General features: G+C 36.5%; 1 protein-coding gene across 7 annotated transcripts in view; it reads left to right on the top strand.

Annotated features, from left to right (window-relative positions):
• Dennd4a (DENN domain containing 4A) overlaps positions 1-24617 on the top strand; it is a 110768-nt gene that overhangs the window by 45598 nt on the left and 40553 nt on the right. For all 7 annotated transcript variants that reach the window (XM_050151831.1, XM_050151830.1, XM_050151836.1 and 4 more), the window contains 8 exons: positions 673-914; positions 5341-5407; positions 7364-7422; positions 10032-10176; positions 10456-10631; positions 14535-14635; positions 18240-18458; positions 19280-19425. In XM_050151831.1, the coding sequence (XP_050007788.1) occupies positions 673-914; positions 5341-5407; positions 7364-7422; positions 10032-10176; positions 10456-10631; positions 14535-14635; positions 18240-18458; positions 19280-19425 (1155 nt within the window). The remainder of the gene's footprint in view (positions 1-672; positions 915-5340; positions 5408-7363; positions 7423-10031; positions 10177-10455; positions 10632-14534; positions 14636-18239; positions 18459-19279; positions 19426-24617) is intronic.

Here is a 24617-nt window from a genome sequence, read left to right on the forward strand (position 1 = left end):
TGGAAGAGAGCCTGGAAATCATCTAGACCAGCACTTTCAGTTTGTGGATAGGAAAATCCAGTGAATTATTCACAGTTCAAATTTGTCTCACTTACTAATATTCAAGGATTTCTTATAAAAACATTTGATTTGTTTTTTGTTTTGTTTTGTGGCTGTTGTCATTGTTCTTGGTTTGAGACAGCATCTTTCTGTGTAGACCAGGTTGCTCTTGAACTTGCTTAGATCCTCTGCATCCTGAATGCAGGAGTTCTAGGCTTGAGTCACCATGCCAAGGAACAGTTGCTTTCAGTCTTTATTTTAAAAATATAGTTAACTCAAAATACCTATTTTCAATAGTAAGTATGCTTGAAAAATATTGTTGTGTAGTTAGTAGATGTACTGAGAAAGCAGTCAGAAGGTGTGGTGGCTCATGCCCATAAACCCAGTGCCTCAAGAGACCGAAGCAGAAGATTGCAAGTTTGAGACCAGCCCAGGAGACCCTGCAGCCTAGGAGACCCTTTAGCCTGTAAATTTTTCTATTTTAAAAGAAGAACAAGATTGATTTTAGCATTGTGTTCCTAGTCTCTGGCACTTTACCTACTCATAGAAAGCATCCACTAAATGTTCGAGTGATGATGTGCTTTGAGTAAATAATACTAAGTATATTTATTAAATATATGTCCTGTTTTACAGGTCTATGGTGCTGCTATTCAGTTTTATGAACCATACTCTGAGGAGAATCTTACAGAAAAACAGAGACTTCTTTTGGGTTTAACGTCTCAGGAGGATGGAAAGTCTGATGGTTCTAGAACAATTCACACTAACAAATGCATTTGCCTTCTTTCTCACTGGCCTTTTTTTGATGCATTCAGAAAGTTTCTGACTTTTCTTTATCGTTATTCCATCTCTGGACCTCATGCCCTTCCAATTGAAAAGTAAGTTAGATGTCTTATGATTTAAAATTTGACACTTCGAAGTGGGCATGATACATATTTCTGTGAGTTTGAGGCCAGCCTGATCAGCATAGTGAGTTCCAGGACAGCCATGGTTATGTAGAGAGACCCTGTTCAAATAAAATTTTTCAGCTCTTTCTGTAGTATATTCGTACTAGTAATTGTGTAAATTTTATATGGAAATTGTTTTTATTGAGAGTTATTTGAAAAAGTTTGGTTATTTATGTAAGACTTCATTATAATATTTTTATAGTCTTGTTTTTTTAAGTAATTTTATTTCTACCAGAAAATAGTTTAATTTATTTTGAAGTGAGTATTTGGAATATATATATATATACATATATATGTATATATATATATATTATTCTTAATGAAGTTTATAGCTGCCAACTTAATGAAATACTAGAACTAGGTTTTTTTGAGGTGCCAGAGATCAAATTCAGAGCCTTATCCATGCCATATAAGTGCTTTGTCATTGAGTTGCATCCCCAGCCTGGAAATATTAAAACTCTTAAACTGTATTTGTATTATGTATAATTTGAGGTATTATGAACCTTTAAAATAGTCCTGTGTTTAGATATCATGAATTTGAAAGAAAAAATTGATAGACATTCTGTTTTTCATTTTGTAATTTTAGTGATTTACTAAGAGCACTAAAATTTTATGATGTTTCATTCAGTAAGACAATGCAGAGGAGGTATAAATACATCACTGTAGATTTGACTTTTGTCTTTGGAGGCTCTTAATCATACTTTGATCTCTGTTACTTCAAGCCATCTATCTCTTCAGTCCTTTTTTTTTTTTTTTTCTTTTGATTTTTTGAGACAGGGTGTCTTTTGGTTCCTGTCCTGGAACTAGCTCTTGTAGACCAGGCTGGCCTTGAACTCACAGAGATCCGCCTGCCTCTGCCTCCCGAGTGCTGGGATTAAAGGCGTGCGCCACCACTGCCCGGCTCTTCAGTCCTTTGACAGAATTTTCTGACTCTGTTGACAGTTGGAAAGTAATACAGTTACCATTTTTATGATAGTTCATAAATATAATATTGCTCTAATTATCCTATGCTCTGTTCTACTCTCAATTTTAGTTTTAAAAAGCTAGCACTTCTCAAGTATTTTGATGTTAGAATTCATTTAAAATTTTATGAGGACTCAGTGAGCCTTTCTTTGTATGTTGTGTCTTTCAGTGCAGACATCTTACAACAGAAATTAAAACTAATTCATAATCATTTATTTAAAATTAATAAACTAGTTACATCTCCTTGAAAAGTAACTTTTTAAAAACAAAATGTTAATGAGAAGAGTGTTTACGTTTTTTAAGCCTCTAATGCCTTGGCTGATTGAACCCTTTCAATTGATTGAGTTCTCTTTCATGGTTCTGTATTCAGTCTGATGCAGTATTGTCTTAGTTGAGGTATGTGAAGAAAATCTGACATCATACAGATATGAAAATAGAAAATGAAGGGGCACTTAAATAGTTACTTTAGGATTGTGGATATTATTTTTTGGCACTGTATCAAAGCTTGGCAAGTGATAGTTTCTTCCAAATTAATGAAATTAAACCTAAGTAATAGAGTTTCCTTCTGTGTTCTGTTAAAATCTGAAGGTCTCTTTGAGTCTTGACTGAACACTGACTCATGCATGATCTTGTAGCATTTGCATTGGTCATTTGGACAACAGTGGTTCACAGAGATAAACACATATTTGAAATGCAGTCAGGTGTCTCCTTCAATATAAGAAAATCACAATTATTAATGTCACTATAGCATCAGAAAGAGTTTACTTTTTAAATTTTTTAATATATATATATGTGTGTGTATGTGTGTGTGTCTGTGTATGCATATTGGCATGTCCTTGTCATGGTGCATATGTGGAGTTCAGAAGACTTTCAGGAGTCTGTTCTCTTCCTTCCTGTGAGTCCTAGAGATTGAACTCAGAGCAAACCAATGACATGTATTCTTTCTCCTAGCTACATTCCCACTTCTCAGAAAAGTTTTGAATATTAGATATCTTTCAGGTTCATGGTGACAAATTCTTGCTTTTCATTTGAAAGTTTGGATTTAATTATTGACAGCAATTATTTCTAGTTTTTTCCTTGCATTAATAGCACTTTGGTCATTTTTATGTGGAAAATATCTTTTGGCTACCCAACACTGGATAAGCTTAACTTGCCAAACATCTTCCAAGCAAAATGGCATTCTTTGTGGAAAAAAATAGCCAACTCACTCATTGCAAAATCAAGATGACCACATGCTTTTGTATAGTAATGCTTTATGAGTATTTACCTCTTCATCACTGAATAGTCTAAATGTGTGCCCTGGAATCAAATATTTACTATTTCAGATACATTAAGTCAGACATCCTTTTTCAAGATTTATTATTTTTGTTTTATGTGTGTGAGTGCTTTGCCTACATGCATGATTCTGTCCACATGTGTGCTTGGAGCCCATGAAGATCAGAATAGGGTACCATGTCCCTGGAACTAGAATTACAGTTGGTTACAAATCACCATGTGGGTGTTGGGAACTGAACCAGGTTTTCTACAAGAATACCAAGTACTCTTAACTGTTGAGCTATCTCTCCAGCCCCAGTCAGAGACATTCTTAAGTGAAACTGATATTTCTTTTACTGTTAGTCTCTCATAGTAAAGTGGTAAAATACTGCATAGTTTACCCCTGCCTGATTCTCAGTAGAGTGCCAGCAGTTCCATTCACAATGATGTGCACTGTCATAGCCACTGGCAACTGTGTGAGAGAGGCAAATGGAGTCTCACTATTCTCTTCAAAGAGTTTGGACCTTGTGAGTGCCTCCCCCCGCCCCAAATGGTTCTGGACACCTTTCGGTTTCCATGATTTATATAGGTCCTGCTTTTCTGACTGCTTCAGGTAATCAAGCAGACGTGTGTATTTTGGTACTCATTCCTCTAATCTTTTTTTTTCTTTTAGATTTTAAGTAAAGGTAGGGACTAGTAGCTTCACACCATTTTACATTTTCTGTTATGTTTGGTATTGTCTTTGCACAATACATAGTTAAAACACATCTGAGTTCTCTACCTGATTGTAATGATTGCATTGCTAAAAAAAAAAAGAATAACATAATTTTGAAATAACATTTAGAAGAAAAACAATACAAGAAGAAGACAGCGTATTCTTAAAGGGAGTAAAGATTTTGTTTTGTCCTTTTTATTTCTATAGTGTTCAAAACCAAACTTATTGATTGGTGCATGACTTTAATCCTGGTGCGCAAGAGGCAAAGACAGGGGGATTACAAGTTCAAGGCCAGCCTGGCCTGTATAGCAAATCCTATCCCCAAAACCTAAGTGATATAATTCAGTGAGAGAATACTTGCTGGTGTCTGCACGGTTTTGGGTTTAATCAGTTTCACCACAAACAAACAAAATGCAAAACAAAACCATCTCAGCTGATCTAGATTTTTATCCATTACTAAATGTAACGCTTATTGAGATGGGAAAGTCTGTGTTTATTGCCCAGCTGCCTTGAATTTCTGATTTCAAGTGATCCTCAGCGTTCCAAGTAGCTGGGACTAGAGGTCTGCATCACTTTATCTTATTCATCATTTATGTAAGCACTTAAACTCAATCATTTTTTAGCATCTTGAATAATTATGTCACAAAACATGAACTATTTATTAAAAGCATATTACGAGTATAATAATTAGCTTCTTTAAGCCAAGGACAATGCCACTGGGTTTTGATCCTACTTCATGTTCTGGCTTTGTGGGAGCCTAGCCAGTTTGGATGTCCACCTTCCTAGACCAAGATGGAGCGGGGAGGACTTTGGACTTTCCACAGGGCAGGGAACCCTGACTGCCCCTCAGACTGGAGAGGGAGGGGGAGAGGAGTGGGGGGAGGGGGAGAGGAGAGGGAGGAGGGGGGGAAAAGGGAGACGGGGAGGGAAATGGGAGGGGGGGGGGGGGAGGGGGAGAGGAGAGGGAGGACGGGGGGGAAAAGGGAGACGGGGAGGGAAATGGGAGGCGGGGAGGAGGCGGAAATCTTTTTTTTTTTTCAATAAAAAAATTATATTAAAAAAAAATAATTAGCTTCTTTAGTAATGTCGATTGTTACCTGCTTAGGGAGAAGAAAACATGGGTTTGAGACAAATAAAATACAAACATTGTTGAATAGGATCAGCTATTAACATAAAGTTACAAGGACTGGAGAGATGGCTAAAGGCTAGGCTCACAACCAAAAGTATAAGGTTATTGGGTTTAGGCAGAGACAACTTTAGTGACACAAACATCTTTTTGTTGTTAATTTGTTCTCCCAGTACTAGGGGCGTTGGAGTTTAAGTGCACAGGGCCTTAATGAGCTTGAACTTGTGATAGCATGCTAATGTCTGCAGCAAATGATATTCATTTTGGAATCAATTTGAGTTTCTGTTTTTGTTTTTAAGGCATATTTCTCATTTTATGCATAAAGTTCCTTTTCCGTCTCCTCAGAGGCCACGGATTTTAGTTCAGGTAAGGTGCTTTTCATATGAGGCCATATGACGGCTCTGACATGTAACAAGACTAACAACTACATGCAGAAAGTAGAATGAGCCCTGGGGAAAACCAGATGTTCTTGCATGTTGGAGTTTAGGCTCTGATGCTTTATTAACTGTCCACAGAAGGGGGTTTTTGGTACACTCCATATAATCCCAACACTTGGAAGGAAGAGGCAGGAGGGCTGAGAATTTGATTTTGTTCTGGACGACGTAGTCACTTCCAGGCCAGCCTTGTCTAGGTAGGGAGTTTGTCTCAAGGAAAAAAGGAAAATATGCAGGGAATGACCCACCAAATTTTTTCTAAATATTGGAAAGTTTGTGCCCTTGATGATCATACAGTTGGTGAAATTCATTAGAGTAGTTATCAGGAAAAGTTGTATGTATTGCAAGAGGACAGAAATGCAGTACCTTTAATGCAACAGGGAAATTTATTTTTTAATTTTTATAATTTTATTTATTTATTTATTTGTTTTACATACCCATCTTATTTCCACCTCACTTCTCTCCTCCCACCTCCCCACCTTCTCTACCCCCTCCCCTCCCCACCCATCCAGTCCTCAGAAAGGGTGAGGACTACACAACAGGGAAATTTAAGTCACTATAAATGTTTTCACAGTTGAGTGCATCTCTCCTCTTTTGTTTATATCTTGTTTGCGTTTTCGATAGCTTAAATTGCCTATTTATTTAACCATAATCTATGAAATGATTCATACAAAGGAAATACTTTCATGTGTTGTCACCATGTGTATACTGGTTACTGCAGTCCTGAGGTGGTATTAGTAGTACTATAAATCATTTCGCAAATAGGTATTTACTAATTTGTAGAAATGTGCATAAATTTGAAAATGCAGGTGAAGTTAATTACATTATTATATTGATACAGAAAAATTTCTAGAACATACTTGATGACATTGACAATCTGTCTATGCATCCTGTCATTACTTCATGATATTTCGTGCCAGAGTGCCATATAGCACACTCCACCTAAATACATGTGGAATTTGTTTTGTAGCAGAAGCTGGCAAATGTTTCCTATTAAGGGTCTTATCTAAACATTTAATCTTTGCATGTTATCTGTTCTCTGTTGCAGGGGCTCAGCTCTGCTGTTACAGCACAAACTTAGCTAGAGTGTATAAAAGAAAAAAATCACATGACTATATCCCATTAGACTGCTTACAAAGCAGGTAGCCCATGGGTTTGTTACAGGCTATAGTTTACTGACCCTTGTTGAATTAAGAGCGGCGGCAGGGCTGCGTCCCCAACACCCCGGCCGCTTGGCTAGCTCATGCCCGAAATAACAACACACAAACTGTATTCATTTAACTGCTTGGCCCATGAACTCTAGCCCTTACAGGCTAATTCTCGCACCTGGACTAGCCCATTTCTAGTAATGTTTGTAAGCACCCCAAGGTGCGCTTACCGGGAAGATTCTAGCCTTCGTCCATCCTGGGAGAGTGTAGCATGGCAAGCATGGCGTCTCTGCTGGGAGAGCTGAGCATGGCGTCTCTTCGGGAGCAGAGCAGAGTCTGACCTCACTTCCTCTTCCGTCCAGAATTCTATTCTGTTTACTCCTCCCATCTATGTTCCAAGCCATGAGGCCAAGCAGCTGGTTTATTATAACTTAACCAATGAAATCAACAGATTGATATATGACACTCCCACATCAGACCCTAAATGTATAGTATTGTTCAAATAATTTCACCTATTAACATAAATTTGTTAGAATAGAAATTGGGGGAAAGTTGAAGTCATAAGAGATAGGATTCAGAGTAAGAAGTTGTTGAAGGGGCCAGTGTCCAAATGATACTAACTGTTCTTATGCTGGTGATCTTGGAAACTCCATGGGTAACAACACCATTAGTCCATATCTACTGCCAGAGCATGCAGAGTTCATCTTTATATTTTACATGCTTTGTTTTAAATCTTCCAGTTATCACCACATGATAATTTGATTCTCAGTCAGCCTGTTTCTTCACCTCTTCCACTAAGGCAAGTAAAGCTTTATTTGTTTGTTTCTCTAAATCTATGTGTTCTCTAAATCATATTCCCACATCCATGCATCTGCTAGCAGAGTCCAGAAGAGGGTGTTGGCTTTCTTGGAAGTGAGCTACAGGTAATTGTGAGCTTCCCAGCGTGGACACTGGGAACCTGGAAGAGCAACAGGCACTCTAACCACTCAGCCATCTCTCTAGCCCTAATTATTTCTCTCAGTCTAATGTGAACTAAAGTAATGTATATGCATGTTGTCTTCCTAACTAAAATTTCAAATATTGCTGGAAGTACTTTTCATGTAACTGTTTCTTAGCTGATTCTTTTTACTTAATACTGGGATTACAGTTTGCAAAAGAAAGAAAAACTTTTACAGTAGTGATTGGTAGTCATGTGTATCATTATTGTCAGTACTTAATTGTTATGTAATTAGGAATGTATCTAAATTATGAAGATAATTCATTTTTTAATTGTCCTCTAACGTACATTAAATTTATTTTTTTGAGATAGGGTTTTTCTGTGTAATCCTGCTGCTTTAGAACTCACTCTGTAGACTAGGCTGACCTCAGACTCAGAGATGGGTTTGCCCTGCTTCCCAAGGACTGGAATTAAAGTCATGTGCCGCCACCACCCAACCAAATACAATTTTAAATTTAATTCAAAATTAAAAATGCTTATTAAACAGTACATATTTCATCATTCCAAAAGTTCAGAGGAGTCGTAAAATATACTTTCCCTACAGTATTATTTCTTGAAATTTAATTAGGTGTGTGATTTTTCTGTCAGAAATAGTTATGGTATAATTAAACTATTATATTGCACATACCTTGGGGAGACCAGCTGCCATCTTTGACACTAATTTTGTAAGAATTACAGATGATTTCATCACTAGCCCTTAGCCCAGAGTGACGAGTGTTTTCCAAGCTCTTATCTGAGTTGAAAATAAAATGGACATACCGATTACAAATGATTCTAAATTGCCAAAAGACTTCATTGAGGTAACAGCATTGGTGAGATATAATTTCCACATTACAAAATTTGCCCAAGTAAAGTTTGTAAGTCACTGATTTTATTCACAGAATCCTGCAGCTATTATTTTAATAAAATTTAGAGCATATTACTTATCCTATAAAACCAGCCCTATATTCTTTGCTGTTAACCTAATAATCTGTCTGTCTCTGCACAAATGTGCTCAAACACATGCACTTGGGAATGCAAACACAAGCATACACACATGTACACATGCTAATGCACACACATATGCATAGGCACACCTCATGTGCACACACAGCATAGGCACCTCTTACTCTACTTTTCTGTTCTATAGATTTATCTCTTGTATATTTTATATAAATAAAATAATACTATATTTAGTCTTTATTTCTGACTTCCTTCATCGAACATGTTTTGAGGTTCATTCATCTTATAGTATATATTGCTACTTTATTCCTTTTATTCCAGCTAATATTTCATTGTATAAATATACTGTATTTTATTTATCTGTCTATTAGGAAGCTCCTATATTTTGGCTACTCTGAATAACTTTGCTTTGAACATATACAAGTTTTTTGCAGTCATGTTTTAATTTTTTATTAAAAACCTTATTAGTATTGCTTCATCATAAAAAAAATTAACCCAGTAAAACCAGTTCTTTAGCATTATACAGGCAATATATTCATTGGTTACCATGTTACTTAGTTAGTCCAGCATTTTCTTCCTATACAGAACATCTAAGTTTACTGTTTTATTAATTTGCTTTGTTGATGTATCTCACCATTTTATAGCTCTTGATTCCTACTGCTGTTTCATTATAATAGTGAGGAGTTTCTGTTCCAAAATCCAAACTTTAGTATTTGTTTTCAGAGAAAACAGTCCTGAAAAGGCATGGTTTCTGACCGTCACGGTGAAAGAAGTACTATAATAAAAAACCTTCCATTAACGTCAGGCATGGTGATGCACACCTTTAAAAAAAATCACAGGACTTGGGAGGGTGGGGTAGACAGGTTTTTTGAGTGCAAGGCCAGCCTGGTCTGTGTAGTGAGCTCTAGGACAGCCAAGGCTAAATAATGAGACCCTTATTCAAAAGAAACAGGCAGAAAATCCTTCCCTTAAAGGGTTGGCTTCTAACCAAGCATTCTTTTAACTTAATTGAATTCTTTTGAGGGGACATTATGTATGTGGCAGATCTTTCTGCATAAGATGATGCAGATATGCAGGTGTGTTAGCAAATACCTGTAGTCCTAGCACTTAGGAGGCCAAGACAGGAAGATTTATGATTAGAGACCAGCCTGGGCTACATAGCCACATCCTGTCCCAACAACATCAACAATAACAAAAAGAAAATAAGCAGTACAGGCAGAAGACTTCCCATTTTCCATATTGAATGCAGTACCAAAAAGTGCATGACTTTGAAAACTCATCCAGTTACGTTCTTTCATATTGTTTGTGATGCTGTATTTTTCCTGTCAGGACAGTAATTGCATTTAAAGTTAAATATGCACAGCCCCACTATTCTAGTTAATTTGGAGTTTAAATAGTTTGTTGTTGTTATATTTCTTTTTGTTTTTTGTTTTTGTTTTTTAATTGTGTGTTTTTGCTTGGATTGACAGTGGTGGAAAGTTTTCAACACTACTTCAGAATCTTGGCCCTGAAAATGCTGTGACACTACTGGTGTTTGCTGTAACAGAACATAAAATTCTCATCCATTCCCTACGGCCTTCTGTGCTTACTAGTGTGACAGAAGCATTAGTGTCTGTAAGTCTCCGTTTCCTACAGGCATGCAGTTCAGTTTAAACTTAATTTATTCATGTACTTTAGAGTCATTTTAGGGCTTAACTACATTTCAGAAAGGAATGGATTTATATACTGTTGAAGCAGTTTTGGTTTCCTGACTTAATTTTAATTATAATCATTTAATACATTATCAAACATTAAACTTTAGATAATAATCAAAAAGTAATGCTGTGTATGTGTTGATAAGTTCCGCTTCAATGTCAAAATGCTTAATATTCTTCCATCCTTTGTTTATTCAAGATGATTTTCCCTTTCCACTGGCCATGCCCATATGTTCCTCTCTGCCCACTGGCTTTAGCAGATGTCCTCAGTGCGCCATGTCCATTCATAGTAGGGATTGATTCAAGATACTTTGATCTTTATGACCCTCCACCAGATGTCAGTTGTGTTGACCTAGATACCAACACCATTTCTCAGTGAGTACACTTTAAATTTTATACCTAAAACTTTATAATTTCATCATATCTATATGTGAATTTGTAGTTTATAATTGCTGAGTAATGTTCTTTTGAGATGTATTGTTTTTTGTATTTGGAGTACCACTATCTCCTTGTCAGCTCTTTCTATATTTCAGTAGAGTATATTTAGAATGTTATAGGTGCTTTTATTGAAAAGGAAACAGACTTTTAATCCTCAGGCTTTCAATATTTAAGAAACATAATATTATGCTTACTTAAAAACTTAGTGCACACACACACACACACACAAACTTAGCATAATGGGAATCAAAGCATAAATAGAAGAAGTTGGGGGCTGGAGAGATGGCTCAGTGGTTAAGAGCACTTGCTGCTCTGCAGAGGACATGGTTTCAGTTCCCCGCACCCACATGGCTGCTAACAACTATCTGTAGCTCCCATTCCAGAGGATCTGATGCCCTCTTGTGGCCACTGTGGCCACTGCACAGAACATTACACACATACATATAAAACATAAATAAATCTTTTCAGATGATGATTGAGAAGCTAATAAAAATGGCCAGGTACCACAATAACTCATACCAGATGAGTATGGGAGAATCACAATTGAATTAAAACCTCATTTCTATATTAATACTTCAATATTATTTCTAGTTTAACACTTTCAGAATACTAGTGTAGGATACCAAAATTAGCATATTGAAAATTTAAAATAATCTATAAATGTATACATAATTTTGCCTCTTTACATTCTAGGAATGTAGCTTTAAAAATGTTTTATAATTTCTTTGTATCTACGTTTTCAGATTAGTTTTCTATCAGCCAGAAAGGAAGGAAGAAATGGATACAACAAGATGGCATCCACCACAGGGTCTGGTTAAAGTAGCCATTATTTAGTCCATTGGTAAATCACAAAAGCTAGTTTAGTTTTGCCCTTAATAGGGAGATATGAAATAGTGTTTCCTCTGTTTTCTTATGGGACCAGGGAATGAACCCAGAGCTCATGCAGACTAAGCCTGTGCTCACTATGGTACACTCGTATTGTATTTTAATAATAGAATTATACCGTAAAGGCTTTCAGTTTAACTCCAGAAGTTTAGACTGACTCTCCAGCTTTCCATGTATCAGAACCTCAGCTGCTTAAACCATTAGAAAAGTTGAAAAAAAAATATTTTGGCCAGGTGGTGGTGGCGCAGGCCTTTAATCCCAGTCCCTGCAGAGGCAGGTGAATCGTTTTAAGTTCAAGGCCAGCTTGGTCTACAGAGTGAGTTTCAGGACAGCAAAGGCTGTTATATGGAGTGACCTTGTCTCAAAAAACAAAAAAATATTTTGTTTGGAAGTATATGTACAACAAAAAGCTTTTATTCATAAAAATACAAACCAATAAAATAGGGTACATATTTTATACATGAAGGTCTTTTTAATATGTGATTAATAAAGCAACATTTTTATGAGCAACACTGTTCTTTAGCAGGACTGTTTCATTTTTTGAAACAAACTAGTCCTTTGCTTTTTCACTTGAGGAATGTTAGGCAAGATGGTAATTTGTAAATGTGAACTAAGTACCAAAAGTGTACACTGTGTTTATTAGGATATGTAAATGTGAACTAAGTACCAAAAGTGTATGCTGTGTTTATTAGGATATGCAGATTTTCCCTCTTGTAATTTGTTTTAATCTTGTAATCTTTTCTTGCACATACCTTTAATCCTTGCACTCAGGCTACAAAGGCAGGCAGATCTCTGTGAGTTGAAAGCCAGCCTGGTTTACAGAGTGAGTTCCAGGACAGCCAGGGCTACTTAGTGAGATCCTGTCTCAACAAAAACAATACTTTTTTTTTTTTTGTTTTGTTTTGTTTTGTTTTTCGAGACAGGGTTTCTCTGTGGCTTTGGAGCCTGTCCTGGCACTAGCTCTGTAGACCAGGCTGGTCTCGAACTCACGAACTCACAGAGATTCGCCTGCCTCTGCCTCCCGAGTGCTGGGATTAAAGGCGTGCGCCACCATCGCCAGGCATAACAATATTCTTGTTTGGTATTTTATTTCTACTTTGATCATTAATTAATTAAAGAGTCGAAATGACATGAGTTGTTAGCACTTGGTTCCCTCTTCAGTAGATCTCCCTTCCAAACCTTGGGAAGACCCTACAAGTGAACTAAAGCTCCCTGCTTTCCTTCATTCAGGGTTCTGAAATGTCAACCTGAAATCTGAAAGAAAAGCAAATCCGAAGTATAGGATTTTTAGTTTCCTTTTACTATTCCAGGTACATACAATACAGATTAAGTTCTGAATATCAAGAAATGTCTGAAGGAGGGGTAATAATATTTATAATGTAATTTTGCAGACAGTTGCATGTATAGGCTAAGTGACCCCATTTTAGTCTGAACTTTATGAGGAATTTCATAATTCCTCTGATAGATAGGGAAGCACAAGTTTAGGTTTGTAAGCAGTTAAAGAGACATATTGCTTACTCTGTGAACACTTGGTTTTTAAACTTGATCTCACGGTGACACTAAGAGTTCTGCCACTAATAATGAGGTAACTGCTGTGTAATAGTAATCTCGTTAAAGGGAGACACCATAAGTAAAAATGCAGAAGGCTTTCAGAGATTAAAAACTCAGAGAAAAACTAGGTAAAGCCTCCCTACCTGACCACATATCACAGAAACAATATCCATGGCAAAAGAGGGAATTAGGATTAAGTGGCAATTAGATATTTTTCTAACCATAGTTGACTGCCTTCTTTTAGAGATTGCTAACAAAAAGGCAAACAAATAAATGTACTCCTTTCTCTGAGTTCCCGTATCATGCTCCTAGTCACATTATAAATGCAAAAGCTATTTACATAATAAATGTAAAAAGAACATCTGCAATTTTACCCCGCTCTGCCTTTATGTTTATTCTCATTTGTGGAAAAGAGGATAGATTCCAAAGTCATTAATTTTTATAAGTTTAAGCTTTCTTATCTATTCTTTTTGCTTAATTTTCAAAATTTTATTTGTTCTATGAGAAGTTTAGGGGATATTTAAAAACATTAAACACTAGCTTGGGAAGTTCTACAACCTACTTTACTGAATTCTCTTTGGTGCATAGAATTTGATGGGTTTGCTTTTCTTCTCTTTTTATCTTTATTTTTCAATTTTCAAAATGAGTATTTATTATTTTTTAAATGAAAAAAGATTGAAAAATCAGATGTAGACTAAACAAAACTATAGTTAAGTTCAAAAGCTTTATGATCCCTTATACCCCCAGCCCATAGTAGGAGACGACCTGTATTGTAATGGTTATAATACAGGAGACTGTAGACTCCTCCTACAGAGACATTAGTTTATAGCAGATAATCTCTTTTAAAGTTATAAAATGGTTTGTAATATTTTGTTCATGGATTTTAATGTTTTAGAATATTTCTCTTCTGAAAACAAAACCCAAAATAATTTTTATTTATACTTTTGGAAACTAAGAAACTGAGCATATAACATCATATTTTAAAAAGGTCTGTATTGTAGGTTCATTGGAGTTTTCGGTAATATGTTTCCTTCTATTAAAAACTGTTACAGTTAGATTTTCCTGCTATTTGGGTGTCTAAGCCCTCAGACATAAAAGAGTCTGGATCACCTTGGAATGCTTCTGTGATGAGCACAATCCCCACAAAATGCAATAGATGCTGTACCGACATAACTGTAAATTCTGAAGTATATTAATTAGAGGATGCCACCTTCATGTAAATTAATTTTATATAGTCACTATCCCAGTTTGCCTCTGTCAGATTTCTCCATTAGCCTGAGTATTCTGAATGTGTTCCAGTTTTGTTGTTCATTGGCTGTTTTCCCATCATGTATAAGTATGGCAGGAATACACCCCTCCTAAGGTCCATGTAACAAATGTATTGGTGTTGTCATTTAATCTCAGAACTGGTGACAAAAAGAGTGTGGCCTGGAAGATTCTTCCAAAGAAGCCATGTAAAAACCTGATGAATACACTGAATAATTTGCACCAGCAATTGGCAAAATGTAAGTGGATAATCTAATTAAGGGATGTAACTCAATCTGAGAAAATGACCGACTGCCTGAATGACTTTTCTCTTTTAGCTGAGGAAATATAGAGAATGTTTGCATGTCATCCTTGTTCAGGGCCCATCTGCTCTGAATAAATTCCAGTTCTTATGACTATACTGTTAAAGTAAGTAATACTCTAGCTGATACTCATTTTTATTTTAAAGAAAGTTGTAGCTGGATATTATTCACACATGTAATCACAGCACTTGGGAAACTGAGGCAGCATAATTACCAAAAATTCAAGGCCAGCCTGAGCTACATAATAAGTTCCAGGTCAGCCAAGCTACTGGATAAGACACTATCTTTTTTTTTAAAAAAAAAAAAAAAAGCTATTTTAGTCTGACATGTTAACAGAAGCCTGTAACCTAGCAACACTCTGGACACAAATGCAGCAAGATTGCTACAAGGTCAAGGCTAGCCTTTATACACAAGTTCCAAGCCTGTCAGGACTACACAGAAAGGCCCTGAGTCTAAAAAGTTAAGGAAAATTGTTGACTGAAATTTCTGTCCTGTCCAGTTCCCACAGTCATTAAGTCCCAAAGAAATCACAGAGGTCTATATCAATTATAAACTGATTGGCCTTAGTAGGCCAGGCTTCTTATTAACTCTTACAACTTATATTAACCCATAATTCTTATCTGTGTTAGCCATGTGGCTTGGTACCTTTTTCAGCAAGGCAGCCACATCTTGCTTGCTCTGTGTCTGGCTTCCTTTTTGGCTGAGTGACAATTGCAGACTGACACTTCCCTCTTCCCAGAATTCTCGTTGCCTCACCTCTACTTCCTACCTGGTCACCTCGCCTATACTTCCTGCCTAGCTACTGGCCAATCCGCATTTATTTAAAATACAATTGACAGGGTACAGACCATTGTCCCACAGCAGAAAATGTTGATAGCCAGGACTGGTGGCACATACCTTTAATCCTTTCAGGCAAAGGCAGGCAGTTCCAGGCCAGTCAGGTCTACACCTTGAGTTACAACCAGAGCTACATAGTAAGACCCTCTGAAAGGAAGGAAGGAAGGAAGGAAGGAAGGAAGGAAGGAAGGAAGGAAGGAAGGAAGGAAGGAAGGAAGGAAAGTGTTTACAGTCTTTAAGGCAAATAAACACTGAAACAAAATTTGTTAGAAGCCAAATGAGTGATTTATAAGTAAGCATTTTACAACTTTTAGGTTTTTATAAGGCCATTTTAGGATAATAAAATTCAAAAGGGCATTAAAGTGGTTATTTTCTTGAGTTTTGACATTACTGAAAGAACATGAATAAATAAGGATTGCCACTGGTATGTTTTCTTCTTATATAAAGCAGAAAGCTCTAGAAATGTAAAGGAAAATGATTTAAAGTGCATTAGAAAAAGCTAATTTCAGTGAAGTAAATCAGATCTTGACCTCTTCACCTAAAGTCTGTCTTGAAACAATCTGCTGTTTGCGAAAACAAAGAAATTAACCAAATGAAAAATAATTTTAGGATGTGAAATGTTTTAAGGGGAAAACTTATGTAAGAACTTATGTAAGTGATCCAGAATTACTGATAATAATTAAGATTTATTTCTTGAATTCTCTCAGTCTTGTAACAATGGTTTATTCAGTGTCTGTGGTTTAATACTTATTTTGTGAAATATGGCCAGTGGTGATGTGGCAACATATATGGGTCTCATGTATTTCGTGCTTACGAATAGTGCATGTAGATGGTGTTTATGTATATGTGGTTGCACACATGCTCTGGCCATGGATGTGGAGGTTAAAGGGCAACTCTTAGGAATTAGTCCTTGTTTTCTGCTCTGTTTGAGTCAGGTTCTCTATTCTTGTTTGCCACTGCCCTGTATACTCCACATTCTCCTATTTTTGCCTCCTATGGTAGGAGCACTGGGATCACTGATGCCGGTACTACATCTGGCTTTTTATGTGTGTTCTAGAAATCCAAACTCGGGTTGTCACGTTTATATTCCAAAGGCTTTTACCCCCTGAGCCTCCTCCCCAGTCCTGTGAACTACTCCTAAAGCTTAAAGCTATAGGTGCTTAAGTGATACTGATGGTTTAGATGATTCTTTATATCTTAAAAAGTCTTTAAATTTTGAACCAGTTAGGAACTTTTGTCTTGACCATTGAGAGTAGGCGCGCCATCACACTAAATGGAATGCTTTTCTTACCAATGCATTCTTCCACATCACTACAGCACAGCTATGGAACTCAGGAAGGTACCATCGAGCACCCTAATCTCCAGACCACGGTCAAGTTTTACCATTTTTTGTTCTGTTTTGATGTTGTTTTGGTGTGTATATAAATGTAGTTGTATGGTGTGTACATGTGGAGGTCTTCCTCTATCATTCTCCACCTTACTTTTTGAGATAAGTTCTCTCGTGAACATGGCATTTGCCATTTTGACTAACCTGGCTAGCCATTGAAACCCTGAGGTCTCCAGATGTCTTTCCCTTTTCCTCCAGCACTGAGGTTACAGATGAGTGCCACTGTGCTGCCTTTTATGTGAATAGGGATCCAAAAACAGGTCCTCGTGTGTCTACAATAAACACTCACCCACCAAGCCTTCTTCAGCTCAAGTTTTGCCTGTTTTGTAAATATTTTTTTTTATAACAAGAGGATCCAGTTTGAAATCAGAGGCAGGTAGTTTCAAGTCTCTTCTATCTCCTCTTTTCTAAAATGATTCTTCAGTTCTATTATCTTCATAATACTGCTCTTGCAGAGGACCCAATTTGATTCCCAACACCCATGTGAAGGTTCATGCCATCTGTAATCCCAGTTCTGGGAGATCCAACAGACCCAGCGCACATACATATGTGCAGGCAAAACATACACAGAGTAAAGTAAATAAATCTTTTTTTTTTTTTTCAAAAAATGGTTCTTACATTGTCTAATGGTCCCTAATTTTACTTTTGTCCAGGAATCCTCATGTAAAATCAGGCCATTCATCATTGGCATGAGTGCCTCAGACCTGGTAACTCCCTCCTCCACTATTTCTCCTCAGTGTTTTCTCTCGGTTTCTCCTGTTCTTGAGAGAAGCTCTGATGCCTAAGCTTCTCACTTGACTGTAGTCAGAAGAAAGAGAAGAGATTCAAACAGGCTTCTCAGGCATAAACTTACTCCTTACCACCAACTGGCTTTACCATAGAGTTGTCTAGGAAGAAGCTTTTTGTTTTTTTAAATCCGTCTTCTTTCTTTTTTTAATACTGCCGGCACTTATATTTTATGAAGAAAGAGGTGGAAAGGACTGTGTATTATATGTATCCAGTGTTGTGGTTGTTAAGAACTTTCTTTACTTGTGTGCATATGCATACATCCACACACATACATACGTAGTTAGATCACAAACTTTTTCTGATAATAGATTTAAAGGGATAATTTTATGTGTAATTTAGATTAAAAAATATGCTCAAGAGAACCTAAAAGTGATAGAGAATGTTTTCTTGAGGCTTGCATACTATGAAGTGGTATAAATAAAGAGTTATGGCTATATGAGCACTTTTGAAAAAATAAATTTGCATTAAAATCAGTGTGAGCCTTATTTTTCATAGACTTCAAAATTTAAGCTATGTATTTCTTCACAGTGCAGCAGAGGCCAAGAGATGATGGACTAATGGACTTAGCAATGAATGATTACGATTTTAATTCTGGGAAAAGGCTGCACATGATAGATTTGGAAATCCAGGAGGCATTCTTGTTTTTCATGGCCTCTATTTTAAAAGGTTATAGATCATACTTAAGGCCAATAACACAAGCTCCATCTGAGACAGCAACAGATGCAGCCTCTCTTTTTGCTCTTCAAGGTAAGTGGTGATACAATTTTATAGCTTTCATGTTGTTAAGCTTAAACCTGTGACAAATCACTTGTTTTCTGAATAAGTAGTTCATATTTAACAAAGCACACATCCACTCTTTGGAGTGGGTGAGGACCAGCTCTGGTGATCCATTTCTATAGGGCAAATTCTTTGTCTGGCTCATTACCTGGGATCCTAGTAAAAAGATACAGAGGGAACGGTCTAAAAACTACAGAACCTCCTGAGAGTATTTCATCCCACTTCATTGTGTCACTTTCATGTTGAGGTATTGATGGTTTCAGTTTGGGGGGCTACCAGGCAGTGCTGAGGATCTGATTACCTCCAGTCCTGAGCAGTCTCATTTGTTTTATTTCAGTCTACTTTATAACTATCATTTTCTGTCTGTACTGCAAAGGGAAAAATAAGGAAGTCGGATTTCTTGCTGTATGTTTACTTTCTCTTGTAGTATTTAATATTTTAAAGAGAAATTCATCTAGTAAGTATGTACTCAGTGCCATGAAGTTTTGAGCATTTGGTATATATTAGAAACAAAAGAGATACAGCCATGAAAAAAGGAGACATGGTCACTTCTTTCATAGAGCTTATACTAAAACAGATGAGCAATTAGAAAGCAATAGAGTAAGCAAATTTAGTTAAACTTTAAGCTGTATAAATACAGAGACAGAGAGAGGGAGGGATGGACAGAAGGAGAGAGAGAGAGAGAAGGAGGGAATAGGCAGAGAAAGCATATAGATGACATTGTTGATCAAGTTTCTTATAGCAGAAAAATTTTCTGACTCTATTCTCACATTATCTTTTATATTGAATAGCCTTCTTAAGAAGCCGGGACCGATCACATCAAAAATTCTATAACATGATGACCAAAACACAAATGTTTATTCGCTTCATTGAGGAATGTTCTTTTGTCAGCGATAAAGATGCAAGCCTGGCTTTTTTTGATGATTGTGTAGATAAAGTAAGTAGTCTACTGTAGCTTACAGCTTATTTTGTATGACTGCTATAAATGTTATGTTATTGTTTCTATTTGTAGTTTGTAACAAAATCTAAAATAATTTTATTTTCATAATTGACCACTTACAATAAGAGTTTGGACAGCCTGCTAGATTACAGCACATACTTTTATTATCTTTATTTTATTTATTATTATTAATAGTGGTAGTAGCTGTGTATGTGTGCACTCAACTGTATGCATGCATACACATGTATAGAGTACAGAAAACAACTTTCAAGAGTCAATTCTCTTTTTCTATTATGGGTTCCAGAGATGGAATCAGGTTGTTGAGCTTGTGTGATAATCACTTTTATCTGCTAAGCCATCTCTCTTAAAATATGCTTTATTAAGATTTTTTTTTTTATTTTTTTTATTGAGAATAAGAAAAAAAAAGTTTCCGCCTCCTCCCAGCCTCCCATTTCCCTCCCCCTCCCCCCACTCCTCTCCCCCTCCCTCTCTAATCCAAAGAGCACGGAGGGGGGAGGACCTTGGACTTTCCACAGGGCAGGGAACCAAGATTTCTTTTTTTTAATTACTGATTGTGCATGTATGTGAGGGAGGTTGTATACATAAGTGCAGTGCCTGGAGAGGCCAGAAGAGGGCAATGGATCTTCTGGAATTGGAATTATAGACAGTTGTTTGCTGCCTCACCTAGATGCTGGGAATCAAATTCAAGTCCTCTGCAAAAGTAAGTGCCTTTAACCACTGAGCCATCTCTCCAGCCCCAAGAGCATACTTCTTAAAGGGATTTTGTAGGAATTTTATTTTTAAGAAGGTTAAGGTTAGGTTTCTAACTCAGTCTTTGCACTTACAGAGTAGGACATTTTTCCAAGCCCATGAACCTCCAACATACTGAGATATCATATGCTAAGAGTAGAGGGCATTGCATAATAGATGTCCTGTAACTGTTTTTACATCGAGAGTGAATTTATACTTTATATTAATCCTATTTTGAATTCATACATGAAAACTATCCATTTTCTGCTCTGTCCTTGTAATATTAGGTGAGATGGAGCTGGGTTCATGCTGGAAACAAAGGAAGCAGGAGAACAGTGCCCCTAATACAGTGTCTAATCTTAAGTAGGGTGAGAATAGTCGAGGTGCCTAGCATAGGCACCTGAGTCCCAGCCATGAGCAAAGAGCTTGACATGGGACTCAGAACAAAGAGAAAAGAACATCCTTCCTGGGGCAGTCAGCTTAGGGTATCAACTTAACCAGGATAAGAAGAGTATGGTGGTGATAGTGGTGTGAATTTCAGGAGCCTGTATAGGGTCAACAAAATGGGGGTTGGGTATAGCATGGGATGGTAGACTTTGACTTGGATGAAGGAGATGCTGGCATGGTAAGCATGAAATCCAGTATGTACAGGTTTGTCAGGTTAGGGTGAGGAAGTCATCTACATGGGAGCAGAGCAGTGAAGAGGGGGAAAATAATACATAAAGGTAGGAAGAATGTTCAAGTAAGTAAATGTGTTCAGAAGATAAAGATTCTCATGGCCGGGAAATTTACACATACAAACTTAGAGAGAAGCAAAACAAACCCTGAATTTGGAAATACACTATTGATTTTTCAATGAGAGACAAAGATACAAATAACTATAGGCAAAGTGCATGTATCTGTGTGCGTATACATATATTCTGTAGCTGCGTATATTGAGAGAACCTGAGAACAGCCACACTTTAATAACAGTGTAGTATAATATGCATAGACATTGTCTTTTAGATATCAAAAGTCATCAGGACTCTTTGGAGAAATGATTAGTTACAGATTTAAGGCAAAAAAAAAAAAGTCCAAGATAAACTCTAAGGTGTCCTGTAATAGGGAGTAAGAAATTACCCCAAGAATGATAAAGACATATAAGACATGCACAAAACCCATTTGAAGGGATACCACTGTCAAATTTGAGTCAATTCAAGCATCAGATGTTAGTAACAAATAATTAACCTGTTGAATAAATAGGAAATTATAAATCTACACAAATAACATTGACAATTCAAAGTCTCATAGGAAGCAAGATCTAAACATAGTTCACTATACCTCCCTACAAAGGAAATATGAATTCAACTGTATAGTGGAAAAGCCTGGTAGACACCACATTAAAATTTAGTGATCAAAGTGGACATCATCAATAATAGAACACAATATCATGTACTCCTAAGAGATAATATTTTTGTTTCTTTTCCTGCTACTTGGATACTTTGACAAAAGCTACTTAAGGGATAATGGGGTTATTTTAGCTCACATTGTCATGTCAAGGAAGTTAAAGCATCAGGAGCTTGAGACAGTGCTCCATAGTCAGAAGACAAGAGCAATGAATGTATGCATGTGGTTCTCAGCTTGCTTTCTCTTCTGCAGTCTAGCATCCTTTGCCTAAGAAACGGTGCCACCCATAGTGGTATGGGTCTTCCCACCTTAGTTAACTGAGATAACTACCCACAGACATAACTAGAGGCCCATCTTTCAGATGAATTGAACTCCTGTCCTCTGCAAAAGCAGGAAGTGCAGTTAACTGGTGAGCCATCTCTCTCCAGCCCCATTTTTCAGTATTTTAATAAATATTTTAAGCATATCTTATAAAAAATGTATTGACAGAAATAGGATGGCATGGCTGTAAGCTTTTCTCTAGAACCCTTTTTACAGAAATAATTGTTTGCACATTAAGGGAGAGGGATTTCCCATATGGTACCAGGTCTCCACTGGTCATATGTGTGTACTTTCTTTATGAACAATGACATGCATCTGTATATTCCCATGCCAAGCTAACTGAACCATATGGGACCAAGTTAGTGGCCAGGGCTTAGCTAATAACATGCAGTAGTGAATAAGCTCATTAATCCACTTGGGGACTCTGAACTACTTTGCAAAACTCCAGTTAACAATCTAAAAGGGAGAACTTTTATTTTTTGAAAAAGAATTGTTTTCTTTTTAACCCATTCACTGTATTTTATTCACAAATCTATGTTTTAGTTAAACTTACACTGAAATGTTACATGGTCTGTGGTTACTTACAAATATTGTAAGCTGTACAAGACTTGTAATTTTACTCCCTTTCTTAGGACATCTTATTCTAAAGAGATATCTCATTACTGGTAGTTAAAACTTTGGATTTTCTAGGGTTTTCTCTAGGTCACTTAAGATTTATGTGATGTGAGTCACTGTGATGGGTTATTTGGACAATTTCTTTTGAAATACAAGTTCTAAAGTGCTGAAGAAATGGTTCAGCAATTAAGAGCACTTGCTTCTCTTACAGAGGACCTGAGTTTACATTTCCACATGCTTTTTTGTTAACCTATTTTAAAAGTCTCAATTGTAGGAAAGATTTCTAATGTACACACATTAAACTAATATACTTAAAGATTTTTCTGACTAAGCAAGAAATCAAAGCTGAGAACTGTAATGGGGTACAGCTGAGTAGCAGAGTTCAGCAAAAACAAATTAACGAAATCCCGAGAATTAGCATGATAAAATATAGTTTTTGTATTTGTTTTGTTATAATTCAAAGGACACTTTATTGGAGAAAAAGCACAAGTTCTAGTGTATTAGTAAGCTTCATGTGTAGTTGGAGCAGAGGTTAGTTGTCTATGGTGTTATGGAGCAGACTCCCACCCCAGTAGGAACACTAGCATAAAAATTCAATAAATACTTTTAATCTGCATTCATTTTCAGAGTGCCATACCTATACTTTGAGAATAATCATTTATGTGGAGGCTGTTCCTTAGTTGGATACATTTGAGCTCATTTTTTAAGTGAACGAGTCCTTTTACCTTTGGAAGCGTAACTATGGAAAATAAATTAGATATGTATCCTCCATCAACCATGCTTGTGCTTGAATGCAAATCAGACATACTCCTCTTTTGATCTTAGCATTTCCAAACTGAAAACATGTAACTCACTTTTGAAATAAAAAATGAGTAATGCTGAATAGAAATAATAGAAACACATATAACCGCGTGGCCGGGCGGTGGTGGTGCACGCCTTTAACCCCAGCACTCGGGAGGCAGAGGTAGAGTGAGTTCGAGGCCATCCTGGTCTAGAAGAGCTAGTTCCAGGACAGGAACCAAAAGCTACAGAGAAACCCTGTCTCAAAAATCAAAAAAAAAAGAGTTATTTGCATTTTATTTATGACTAATTTAAGAGCCATATGTCCTTGTTCTTCACACATTAATTTTAAATCCACAGTCTGTTCCTGTAGGAAGGTACTTAGCCAAGGTCAGCGTTTAACAAATAGTCAGCTAAGATGCTTTTCTTGGTTTTTCAAGTTTTCATTTACAGTGTTTTCTGAGCATACCAACATCTTCTGGAAGAATTATTAAAGAGACTATGAAAATTCCTTAATTTTATCCTGCCATGGGGTGTTGGATTTTTTTTTTCTCTCAGTTGAGGCAGATATCACTGTACTTTCCAAAGACAAAGAGAGATGTCCAGCTGAAGAATGTAGGATTTATGGCATTGCTATATTTACAATACAATGCAATTTTAAATGTATAAAGGAAATTTTTACACATTCAATGTCTTACCAAGGTATTGAATCTATAGGTCCAAGTTTTAAACTGTATTTGATTTTGTAATGCTAAGAAATACAGAAACAAATTATTTTACTTTCCTTGAAGTGAACAATTACTTTTGTCTTCTGTTACTAATTTATCTAGAAACTTACAAAGAATGAAACACTGTTTCAGTACATCAAGTTATGCATTTAAGTGTTAAAAATTCTTCCTGGAACATTCCATTTTAATTGTTTTACTAAGACCTGACTGTCTTCTAGTCTGTCATCTATAATTTCCCCCTCCAGCACCTTGGTAATTGTATTAACATCTCACTATAGTTGTATGCCCTGCTTCCAACTCCTGCATAGTAACTACTTCCTTGTCTGGTGACACCTGTCTGAAAATACCTTCTCCTCTACTACTTGATGGCTAACTTGGTTGAATCAGTATTTTAAATTCATTCATTGCTGCATTGTCTTTTACTGCCCTGTGAGATATTGGCAAGAAGTCTAATACTGTCTTGTTTTCTAGATCTTTGTGTCTGATCTCTCTCTCTCTATCAGGGTGCCTCTAAGTTCCATGATATCTTGGAATTTTAAGGAATGTTGGAATAAGACATTTCTTTTTTTAATTTATTTATTTATTAAAGATTTCTGTCTCTTCCCCACC

Source organism: Alexandromys fortis, unplaced genomic scaffold (assembly GCF_014885135.2).
Source record: "Alexandromys fortis isolate MF-2015 unplaced genomic scaffold, M_Fortis_MF-2015_v1.1 scaffold_70, whole genome shotgun sequence".
Classification (NCBI taxonomy): Eukaryota; Metazoa; Chordata; class Mammalia; order Rodentia; family Cricetidae; genus Alexandromys; species Alexandromys fortis.